The 12,403-nt window shown below is 29.1% G+C and overlaps 1 protein-coding gene and 1 long non-coding RNA gene across 2 annotated transcripts; both read right to left on the reverse strand.

Annotated features, from left to right (window-relative positions):
- Positions 1–86: 86 nt before the first annotated feature.
- On the reverse strand, positions 87–1,749 carry LOC107448965 (uncharacterized). The gene is made up of 2 exons (XM_043045885.3): positions 1,547–1,749; positions 87–922 (listed from the first exon to the last, which is right to left on the reverse strand). The coding sequence occupies exons 1-2, from the start codon at positions 1,646–1,648 to the stop codon at positions 767–769; spliced, it is 258 nt and encodes an 85-aa protein (XP_042901819.2). The 5' UTR covers positions 1,649–1,749; the 3' UTR covers positions 87–766.
- A 438-nt stretch (positions 1,750–2,187) lies between these two features.
- Positions 2,188–9,416, reverse strand: LOC147804289 (uncharacterized). Its single transcript, XR_015429376.1, has 3 exons — positions 9,266–9,416; positions 7,706–7,942; positions 2,188–2,401 (listed from the first exon to the last, which is right to left on the reverse strand). It is a non-coding gene; the product is annotated as an uncharacterized LOC147804289 (long non-coding RNA).
- Positions 9,417–12,403: the final 2,987 nt, after the last annotated feature.

Genomic DNA, 12,403 nt, shown 5'->3' on the forward strand with positions numbered 1-12,403 from the left:
ATGCATTTGAAAATTTATCATGTTTTTATTTTGAGTGTGTAAATTCGTGTATTCCGATTTTGTAAAAATAAAATAGAGATACAAAACAGATGACAAAGATATTTTATTAAAACATGACAAAATATCTACATGTTTATATGTATAACTTGATTTAAAAATTGAAGTTGTAGTAATGTTCAGTAGTTGAGCTGGCTTGCATGTTTATAATAATAACTAATATTTTAATGAAATCTTTTCCACAAGCAGAAACTCACAGGAACCTGCATGAATATGAATATAATTTCACTGAAATGATAATACTGCAGGGTTAATGGCGCTATCTTCTATTCTCAGCACCACACCGACGAGTCTTAATGAATTCTAGCCATAAAATAAACCAAAGGTATCAATATACAAATTTTGTTTTACTATCCCCCTACATTTTAAAACGCCTTCATGCAACACCGAAAGTGAGTATGAAACATTGCACCTCGTTTTATTTTAAAAGTAACTTTTTAAATCAATATTATTAACAAAAAATTGAATGAAAATTATAAAGGTCTTTATTACATTACAGTTGGTTTCCTGTTTTCTCCGTCATTTATTGTAAACGAAGATAATTTTAAAACAGGTATCCGTTGTTCCAATGATAAGGAGCAAAGTCTTGCTGAAGTAGTTAACGTGGATCTCCCAACTCAACTACTGATCATTATGATCCCGAAATTATAGCACATTACGTGTAAATGTGGTACAGTTTATTTGAAACCCGAGCTGCCGCAGTACGACATCAGCTGCAATACGCTGCATGAACTTCTGCAGCATTCATCAGCAATTCCTCTGGTGCTCCTGGATTGCCCAAGCCCAAGAAAGTCCAATGCAGTTTGCGGGTATGCGAATCCCTCGAGTTCTGATAAAGATCCATAACCATTGCCAGGATAGTTCTCTGAAAATAGGAAGAAAAAAAAAGCCCAATTGCACTACATAAAATCAATATTTTTCATAAATGTTATACACATTCCATTAGATATCTATGGTATATAAGTAGATATCTAATAGAATACTCTTTGTTCGCTCGAGGTAAAAAAAAAATCAGATTAAAACAACTCGATTAACTAATAGTACGCAATATTAAAAAATATGTACAAAGGCATTTAGAAAAATTAGAAATAACGCGGTTTGGAGTTGCTTTCCAAGTACTGATCCCGTGACGTCACCCCGCTATACCATCCACATTGATTTTAACAGTGCTTACCTGTCAATAGGAAATACATGGAGAGAGACAAAATATCTGGCCATAAATAGAGTGAGATGGAAAGCTATGATAGAAGTCCTACCAGTTGAAAACGGTTTCAAAACCGTAAAGGTAAAAAATGTTCTTTCCCGTAAACTTTACGGTTTCTTAGATGGACAGACTGCTACTGGTTATTTTACCATCATTTCAAAATGAAAAATTCTAACAGTGTTGGTAAGTGGAGTTACGGGATTTTAGATTTTTTGATATTGTTTGATCACGTTGTTATATTTTATTGTAATAAATTTTGTTCATAAATAGCACTTAACGACTTACCTGCGACGTATGCATAATTTCTTTTCGTTGTGACTGACGATCTGCTTGAAGGATCATAATATATACCTTCACAGACCAAATGAAGGGCATCAACGAGTTCATTACCGCAGAGCTTCTTGCCACGCTTCAGAATATTGTGGTTTCTTGGTACAGCGGTAATAAACACGATACTGCTACTGGTTATTTTACCATCATTTCAAAATGAAAAATTCTAACAGTGTTGGTAAGTGGAGTTACGGGATTTTAGATTTTTTGATATTGTTTGATCACGTTGTTATATTTTATTGTAATAAATTTTGCTCATAAATAGCACTTAACGACTTACCTGCGACGTATGCATAATTTCTTTTCGTTGTGACTGACGATCTGCTTGAAGGATCATAATATATACCTTCACAGACCAAATGAAGGGCATCAACGAGTTCATTACCGCAGAGCTTCTTGCCACGCTTGAGAATATTGTGGTTTCTTGGTACAGCGGTAATAAACACGATACTGCTACTGGTTATTTTACCATCATTTCAAAATGAAAAATTCTAACAGTGTTGGTAAGTGGAGTTACGGGATTTTAGATTTTTTGATATTGTTTGATCACGTTGTTATATTTTATTGTAATAAATTTTGCTCATAAATAGCACTTAACGACTTACCTGCGACGTATGCATAATTTCTTTTCGTTGTGACTGACGATCTGCTTGAAGGATCATAATATATACCTTCACAGACCAAATGAAGGGCATCAACGAGTTCATTACCGCAGAGCTTCTTGCCACGCTTCAGAATATTGTGGTTTCTTGGTACAGCGGTAATAAACACGATACTGCAGACTATTGCCACACCAAGAAATAATAAATTCTAAAATAAAAGAATTATAATTACAGTTCTATCTGGTGTATATTTTTTCACATGTTTTTTACTGTAGTACATTCATAACAGAACCATACATGGTAAAACTTTTACTTTCATTGTAAGTTATGAGAGAAAAATGTTTTTTTTCTTTTTATTACTACTTCTTTATTGCTATTTTATTCATTTTTATTACCAGAAATATCATTACCATGCATTGTAGTAATTTTACCAGAATTTTTCTCCGTGCACTTTTTAGTTCTTTTGCTATTACTTTCCGCTCATATTTAGCATAAAACATGAGTAATTTTAGCGAAATTATGACTTTTTCCTAAAAGACTGTGCCTTTTGCTCCCAGAATCGTTTTTTTTTTAAATGTTCACATTAAATAATTTTAATGAAATTTCTGTGATTTATGTTTCAGAAATAAATATATAACTGTGACAATTAACTTTATATTTAACTTAATTTGTATTTTAACATCGTTTGAAAGAAATGTATTCTGATATTTTTTTCCGAAAACCTCTTTATACTGTAAAAAGAAAAAAATTGGTTCAAATTACGCAATTAAGTGCATCTCATCCGCAAAATCTATCTCTACCGTATCTTTTGCAGCAATATTTATTTATTTTGAGTGATTCAGTGATTTACGGTGTATCAGATTTTTGTTCCGTTACATGTTCCGGTGAAAATGATTGTTACGTTGAAATGGAAATGGAATATTTTCTACACTTTAACGTTAAAAGAAAAATGTTGCCTTACTTGGATAAAGTTTGCCTTACTTTAATATTTTAGGCCTTAAATAATCATTCTAAGTCTGATTGAAAGTATTTGCGCTAGTGAAAAATAGATTTGGCGCTGGTATAGCTGTTTAAAAACCCCTCATGTAGAGTCTTTTATCAACTCCTTAACTTTATTTTAAGGGCGATAGTATATTATAATAGACCTGGAAAGATTAGTTATAACTTATTTAAGAAAAGCAAATTTTTTCAAATAAAATCACTTTAAAGTTCTCTTCTTCACCCGTTAGAATATAGAAAAAAATTGCGAAAATTTGTTTAAGCATTTTACTTTTTAACATTAAAAGCCAGTTTAACTTATTCGTAAGTAACCATTTTTGTAAATTGATCCTCTTCCTATGTTTATTGTACAATATTCCGAATGAGTAGTTTAACAACTATTTTTGTAAAATTGACCTTACTTTTTTTATTAGTCTTAATTATTTTACTCAGTCACTTACAAAGTCCTAACACATTTATAAAAAAAAAAAGAAAAAAGAGTAGATGGATTTAGTTGTTTAACAACTCCTCAACTCTATTTTTTTTAAATGTTCGAGACTTAGTAATTGATTTAGATAAATTATTAAAGACTTATACTACAGTGCAATAAAAGAAGAACGCAAGCGACACTAGAGGAATTGATATTTTTAAATATTTGGTATTTTTGTATGAAAAACTACTTTTTTTTAAAGATAAATTTTGTTTCATTAGTTTTGTAAATTTTATTTTATCTTTCATAGCTCTGGCAATTGAAAGGAAACAGTTCTCAATCCACTTTTCTCGAAGCACCTACGTTGGGTTTTCAATTAAAGGGCAGTATAATACTAAACGAAGGAAAATTGCATGAAATAAACAATCCTTAAGATGTTCTTCTTCTCGCGTTAAAATATTGAAAAATTTTACAAAAAACTGTTAAAAATTATCCTTTTTCGAAATTTAAGGGACAATGAAACTTCAGAAGTTATTAATTTTGTTCAATCAATCCTCTGTCGAAGTTTGTTGTACATTCGAACTGCGAATTGGTCGTTTAACAACCCTTTAAAAAAATTCTTTTTTTTTTAATTTCATAAATCTTAAAATATTTTTTCATGCTCAGTTGCAAAGTACTAGCGCACTTAATTAAAAAAAAAATATGTCTAGTTGACAGGCTTCCTCGTTTAACAACCCCTCATGTCAAGACATAACAAGAGAATAAAAACACGTTCGAAGATTCTGAAGAGGAGGAAGAGAGCAAGATCCTAAGAATAAAATGATCAGGATAGTATTTCTTTAATAACATCTCCGTTTAAGGTGTTTCTTTAATTTCTTCATATCCTTCTTTCGCCTCTTCAAGAGATTGCTCTGATTGTAAACAAAAACAACTTGAATATGAGGTCAAGGTTTTGTTTAAGGGGGGAAAACGGGATAGAGAATAAATAACAAGACTCGATGGTGAAGGTCTGGGGGGTTGGTCGGAAAAAATATCAAACCATGTTGCTATGGTATGTTTGAAATGTAGCGACATTACGTGTTTTTCTGTTTTAATGAAAACGAAAACAATAGATCATATTACAGTCATCAATTAGGACTCGTATGTCGCTCAGGCGCCTACAAATCTGGCTCGTGCTCTGGCTGGGAAATTTTAGTAATAGTCGAATCCTTGAACTGCACCATTATTTTCAAAAAACTTCCAAAAAAAGTTTTATTTTTTTTATTTTTTTTAAGTGATTGGCATTGCAATATTTTTTTAATGAACTGTAAGCGTATTTATTTAGTTTCGCTTTCACATCTCAGAAATAAAAATAGTTTCAAAAACGTTTGGGGGCATGTTAAATATGAAAATTGTTCAAATTTGCTGCATGCATCAAGATGAACCATATTGTCGATCAAATTAAATTTTATTAACTATGATAACATGACTCTATAGTTCAGTATGAATACTAATATGGTCCAAATTAACACCTCATTGGGGTTGCAGAAAATTGACTTGATTATTATGAATCAAACTTCAGCCGATTTTCTGAGAATGTAAGAATAGAATGTCACTTGCTGTTCGTAACTTTGAATTTCTTTGATTTAATATATTTCGTTGAGACCGGTTCTTTATTATTTCATTCAAAAAAAAATTTTTTTTAATTTCAATTGATTTCGAATAACATTGATGCTTGAAAAATATTAAAAGAAACTGAATTTCAAGAATACTTTAAAGTTTATTCCAAACATTTTAAGGAAACATCCCGAAACATAATATTGCTGTGTTTTAAAAAAACCTTGAATTACATACGTTCTTCAATAAATTTTATACAACAGTTTTAAGCAGAGTTTAAATTACAATGTAAAACATGTAAAAAAGAAAAAAGTGTTTTAATTATATGTTCCCTGCATTCACAATTTTCATTAAAAACTATATGTATATAAGCCTCTAAACATGATCATTTTAATTATCTATATATTCAAGGCAATAATCTATATCTTTTTAACGATGCAAAATGCGTTAAACGTAACGGTGCATCACGAAATATACTGCTAAAAGTGTTGACTTATCCCCCCTCGTTTCACTTTAAAATATTGTTTAAATAATTATCCTAGTTTAAATTGGAATAATGCTGCAATTGATTCTCGTTAGACACATTAACAAGGAGGAAAAAAAGTCTGGTAAAATTTCTGTACCGTATATTAATAAAATTTCTGGTAAAAAAGAAAAAAACACGATATTTAAGCTACTTATTTGGTAATTTTCCGTTCCTATGGCAACGATTTACCGGACACTCTGGTTTTCAAAATTATACCTCGTATTACCATGCACATAGTAAAAACACAAAACTGAAAAGTAAATTTAGCCGAATAAATAGTTTTTATGCCATGCTCTAAGGTATCATGATAAAATTACCAAATTTTACCCTATTAACTAAATTTCATCACACATTATAAAACCATACTTTACTATTAATTTTATGAAAATCATTACCAAGGCGTTTCGGTAAAAATTTCCAAGCTTTTTGGTGTTCCCATAAAGCCAAAAACACGGTAAATTTTACCACATTCTGGTAGGTTTGATCATACTTTTTTCTCAGTGTAGAATCGTTAAGCAGTATCTGTTCAAACATTGCTCCTTAAACTCAGTATAACTTTATAAATAATGCAACTCATGTATCTGTATCAGCTTAGTATTCATACATTTAAATAATTAAAAATTTAAATAAAGTCAAAATTAAAAATTTTAAAGCGGCACTTGTAAGGAATCATTTTAAAATGTTGAGTTGCAGTAGGAAAAGAAAATATATATATTTTTAAACATTTGTGAAATTTATTTTGTAATGTTTCTTTAAAATATTTTTCCTGTATTTGTGAAATATTAATCCCAAATTTTAATTAATTTTTTTCTGTTAATTTAGGTTTGCCAGTCATATAAACTCATTTAATAAAAAAAATTACTTTTAAAACTGACATATCAAGAGCACCAACGTAAGATTTAAAAATTTAAAATATTTGAGGTAATTATTTTTTATTGATTTACTGTAAATACTGCATGTAATTAATTATTGTAAAATATTTAATCTTTTAAATATTTTTTATTATTAATTATTAATAATTTTATTTTAAAATAACTTCAATTTGCTTTGGCTAATTTTGTTTCGTAATAAATATGTGAGCGGGTCCCACAGAGACAAAATTTTCAAGTAAAATTACCGTACTGTATAGTAATAACATTTTTGATAAAAATAAGTAAATAAATAAATAATTCTGACAATAAAAACTAAAATATATGTAAATTAAACTATTAATTTGGTGATTTTTCTATTGATATGGTAACGGTTTACCGGAAATTCTAATTTTAAAAATTTTAGTTCGTATTACAATACTTTTAGTAAAAAACATAATATTGAAAAGTGAATTTAACGGAATAAACGGTTTTCATGCCATGCTCTAAAGTATCATGATAAAATTACCAAACTTTACCATATGAAAAAAATTTTATTGCAATTTATAAAACCATATTTTATTGTTAATTTTATCAAAATCATTACTAAAGCGCTGCGGCAACAATTACTGAACTCTTTGATGCTCCCATAGAGCCAGAAACATGGTAAATTTTATCATATTCTGTCGTTTTGACAATACCGTTTTTGACAGTTCAAAATTAAGCAGATATTACTGGCCATTAAGCATGTACAATAATAAAATTTAAAACTTAAATAATAGAAAAAAAATAGTCGAAAAATTTTTGTCATTAGCTTTCTCAAAAAGCCAGAAGTAGATATTCATTTTCATTCTTCAAACTATGATGGTAATTTCATAGATAGTCTATTCGTAAAAATAATTTATAATACTTTTGTTAACTTTAATTTTAGAAAACTAATTATGAAGCATATTAGTTTCGAATGACAACGTCATTGTTTTCTTTTTTTAATAAATAATTTTTAGAAAAATATCCTCAACCTTAAAAGATTTTTTTTTAATATCAAGCAAAACACTTCTTTTATACTCAAACACAAAGTTTAGAAATTATAAAATTAAAAAAAGCTCTAATTAAATACTTTATAAATTAGCTTACTTTTAAAGCCATTGGAAATTTCTTGATTTCAGCTGCTGGAATACTGTTAAGAAGTAGAGCCAATACAGAAATCGTCTTTCGGATGAACTTGGGTTGAAGGATGTTCTGTTTCTGTGTGGTGCTACCACTGCCCTTTCTTTATATGGACATCATGACACTGAAGATGAACTGTCCATTATTCCGCCTACCAGTGATTTGGAGGGGGTGGTAAGAGACTTGAAACACGTGTCTTCTAAGCTATGAAAAACAAATCCATTACAAATGCAGTATCGGGGAGGATTAGATTACGTTAAGTTCTAATAGCTATAAGAAGGAATACATGAGATAACAAAAGAAAAGCATATGCGCGTATTACTGTTATTATGGTGGAAAAGGGGAAATATAGAGCACGGGGGCTAAAATTTCCTCATAGATCTGAACCCCCTTTAAGTATTTCGAATCAAAACATTACGATAGAAATCTCAGGTTCGTTTTTAATTTCCTGTGGGTATTAGGTTCTGACTTCAATTTAACGAAGTTTTTTTCTTTTTTTATATTAAAGTTAGACTAATCAAGTATCCATCTCGAGTGTTATTTTCCATTGGGTTAATACCAAAAACAATAAAAATGTGTTAGAAAAGTTTATCAGCAAAGAATAGAATAACCGTAGTATTATTAAATAGGAAAACAGGATGGCATTTCAGATAGTATTAATTACTTAGTTCTGTACTTCAAAGGAAGAAGAGGAAATGCTATCATTAAAATAGGGACAATTTAAATTTTTTATAAATTACTACACACAAATAGAATTTTCTTTCTAAAATTATGATAAAATAACAGGCAACAGTTTGTTCATCAGATTAACCATCAAGTTAAAAAATTTTTTTTTACCTCTACAGTTTTGAAACCGCTTACAACAAGTAGAGATAAAAAAAACCATGAACACAAAATTATAGTTTTTTTTCTACCATTTACAACTAGCATGGTTTCAGTACCGTATATGAGAAATTTTACTGGTCATTCGAGGTAGTTTAGAGGCCTTATGGTGCTGCCATCTATCTGTAATCGCGAGTATCGTATTCTTTTTAGCTCCAGGTGGCAAATTCAGAAGTGCAAAACACTGGGAGCTTTTCATGTGTTGAAGGGAATGCAAAAAATATTGTGGTGTCTCCGTTGGGACTCCCCCCCAGAACCCCCGTTATGTTGCTTTTGAGATTAGCCCTCTCGGATATAATATGTGATTATCTGCAAGGAACTAAGGGGCTTCATTCAAAATTTTAGTGTATCTTATAACAACAAAAAGGGTTCCAACTACGTAACATAAAAATGGTTGTTGGAAGCATGATAGATAACTCTTGGTCTTTGGTGCTTCATAACATAATGAGAAAATTTTCTTAGACTCGTGTCAAATAACTCTCAAAACTTTCAGTATTTAGTAACACTTTAAGTTTTAAATACAGTGCAACGAATTAATTTTTGACATTAAAAAGTTGCGATTAATTATTACTTTTTCAATCTAAAAGTTATGCCATTTTCTTACGTGAAACTTATTTTAATATAGCGTGAAGTAATTTAACATACCAGGTTAGTAAATGAAGAAACAGTTTTTATTTTATTTTATGAAAGCAACTTTATTCGACCCATCAACCACACATCAACAAAGCAAAACTAATTTGAAGTACACGTAACTGGTTAGTATAAATCTTAAATACAAACAAAACTATTCTCGTCAAAAAATGTAACTTTCCAAACTAATCAACAAATTCCAAAAATATTCTCCTTCTCTTACATTCTTTTCATCATCTTGTTATATGCTTTTTTATTCATGCTTGTGTCAGCCAGATATTTTCAAAACTTTATAACTGTAAAATAATATACACATCAGAGGCTATAAAGTTACTTTTATGATACAATATAAAGTAAGAATCATTGATTTAGGATGCATATATGCACAATTCGCGATCGCAATGCTCGAGTACGCCCTCTAGCAGGAGACTGAAAATATCCTGCATTTATTCCATCATAACCATTGGCAATGACGGACGCCATTTTCTTAGCAGCAAATAAGAAGCACTTATATAAGAACTTAAAAAAACTAACCAGAACATGCCAAACATTGAAGCAGAACAAGCCAAGCATTTGAAGAACAATTTCTCAATAATTTTTACCTTTCTATTACCAACAACATAACTTGCAATTTCATGATGACTTGCTGTTACAGATGTGTGTATTATGGTAAAATAATTTTTTCTTACTTCAATTCATTACAAATTTAAGTGAAGTCAACATTGCTTTCGTCATTCCAATAAATAAATGTGAATTCAGAACGTACAGAACTGTAATAGTTATAGAATATCCTTCTTTGTTATAGAACAGTATATATTTCTCTATCTATGTAATTCGGAAAGCAACAATAAAAAATCATCCAAATTATTTGAAATTTTGTCATTTGTGCTGATGATTAATAAATTTTTATCGTTTTCTTGGTAAGTATTTTTTAGTTTTGAAAGAATAATTTCAACTAGAATTCAGCTCTTCTGTTTTTTAGCTACATATTTATTAAATTCATATCGAGATCCTACAATTATAAAATTTTGCTGTGTGGTATGTAATTTAAAAGTAATGAAGGGATAAACTATGTATATATTATTTGAGAATAAAGTTTTCAAACAAAGAACATGTCATTTTGGAATTCTCTGGATTAATAAATCTGTTAAATGTTATGATTTTTATAATAACAAATTTGCTTGTAAATAAATTGTCTTCTTATTTGATGATAGTTCTCTACAGAATGGTTTTTTACGTCTGATTAAGAACTATGAGAATAAAAAAAAGAAACAATATGAAAGTTTTTTATTTCAATAAGAGGAATTTTGAAAATTATTTTTTTCATCCAAAGAATTCTTTATTTTACGTTTCTTAATTTCTGATTTTTAGATGTTGTCAAAATACTTTTCTTGAAAACATAAATGGTATAACATTATATATTTATGTATACTTCTTGCATACTCTAATGTTTGAAATAATATGATTCAGAAAAGTATGGAATAAAAATTCGGTACTTATGTATTAACGCCACCACAGCTACAGATTTGGCTGTTTTTAAGTGCCGCCAATCTACACTTAAAATGTTTGCGACAGATCAAAAAATGAAACTCTTCATTTAAAATCAAAGTAGTCAATCGGATTTCCGTGGGAAATGGGCCGATATAGAGTTTAACATAGATTCAAAACAATCTCTATTTTCTTCTCTATCTTAACAATCTATATTTCTGTCGCCATATTAACTCTAATAAATAAGATTCCAAATGAAATAACATTTCCAAAACGTACGTTTACCAAGATAAAGTTTCATGCCATGGGAATTGGTACATTTTCGTTTTTTTTTTTTTTGGTAAAATATTTCGCTCCTGAAAAAATAAAATTGCATCTTGTTTTGTTTTTTGGCAAATCCCAAAGGCGAATTTTCGTAGCACTAAAAAAAGGCGTCAAAAAAGAATTGCTTTTTATTTTTTTTGTTTCGTAAGCATTCTTTATTTTAAGTTTTTTCGTTTCTAAATAATGATTTTTATTGAAACTTAAAATTTTTTGGTAAAAATTGTTGTCAAAAAACTATTTTTGCAAAATTAAATTTTATAAAATTATGAGGCCTATCCATACTTTTTGTTCATTTTAAATTTTGAAGTAATATGATTCGTATAACTATGGAATGTAAAGTTTAAATAAGCCTTTCATATATATCATTAAATTTTGTTAAACAATTTCTCGGGCATTAGATTTTAACTCTTATAAGTATATACATATTTTTTCCTGTTTATGTACAAATATTTTTCCGAAGTGTTTTAGATGTTCCCTCTCAAAAAAGAAGAAATACCATTTTGTTTTCGTTTGCATAAGAAAGAATATCTATCATTTTTCTTTTTTAAAGTATAATAAGCCGCAATAAAGAAGGAACGTTGCAATGCTACACGCTGCCTTAAAGACGTCTCTAGAGAAACTGAATGACTGTTCATATAGAAATCACAGGTATTCGTCTCATACAACAACGCACCCTATAGTTCGTTGCGATCGCGAATTGTTTTTATCATTCAATGACATCGAAAAATTTTGATTAGTAATGTAAAATCTAAAAAATATCTGGCTAACAAAAGCATGAATAAAAAAAAATATAATGAGACAAATTAGAAATAAAAATAACGTGACAATTTGTGGACCAACAAAGAGTTGTTGATTTTTGATGAGAGTATTTTTTATTTTTACTTTAAGATTTATACAAACAGTTACGGGTTTTTCCATTTATTTTGCAAGGTTATTAGTAATCCGCAACGGATATTTTAATTTAATTTGTTTAGTTTATGTGTGGTTGTCAAATAAAAGCGTTTTTATAAAAAAGGAACCTGGGCGAGCCCATTGTTATAGATGGAGGGTGGTCATAATGTAATGGCTCTTTGGTGTAGTTTGTCACTCTGAACGTTATTTTTGCAAAGAAAAATTTTTACGTTTCCTCACATTTTTGGAATTAAATGCACCTATTTATGAAATTTATTAAGTAAAAAATCAATTCATGCAAAGCAATACTTTTAATAATTATTTTGTGTTTAATTTAATGAGGGTTAAAGCGTTTTGAATCATTAGACAATTTTGATTCACTGTTAAAGATTTTTCTTAAATTCAAAAAAAAATATAAATTTAAAATAACAAATTTTTTAATTGTGTTAA

This window comes from Parasteatoda tepidariorum, chromosome 9, assembly GCF_982258835.1.
Source record: "Parasteatoda tepidariorum strain Cologne lab strain chromosome 9, Ptep-v5.0, whole genome shotgun sequence".
Classification (NCBI taxonomy): Eukaryota; Metazoa; Arthropoda; class Arachnida; order Araneae; family Theridiidae; genus Parasteatoda; species Parasteatoda tepidariorum.

Coding starts and splice junctions, on each gene's coding strand:
- LOC107448965 (XM_043045885.3), bottom strand. CDS start 1,648: ATGAACTCGTTGATGCCCTTCATTTGGTCTGTGAAGGTATATATTATG. Junction 923..1,546: donor AAATTATGCATACGTCGCAG/GTAAGTCGTTAA, acceptor TCCTATTTTCAG/AGAACTATCCTGGCAATGGT.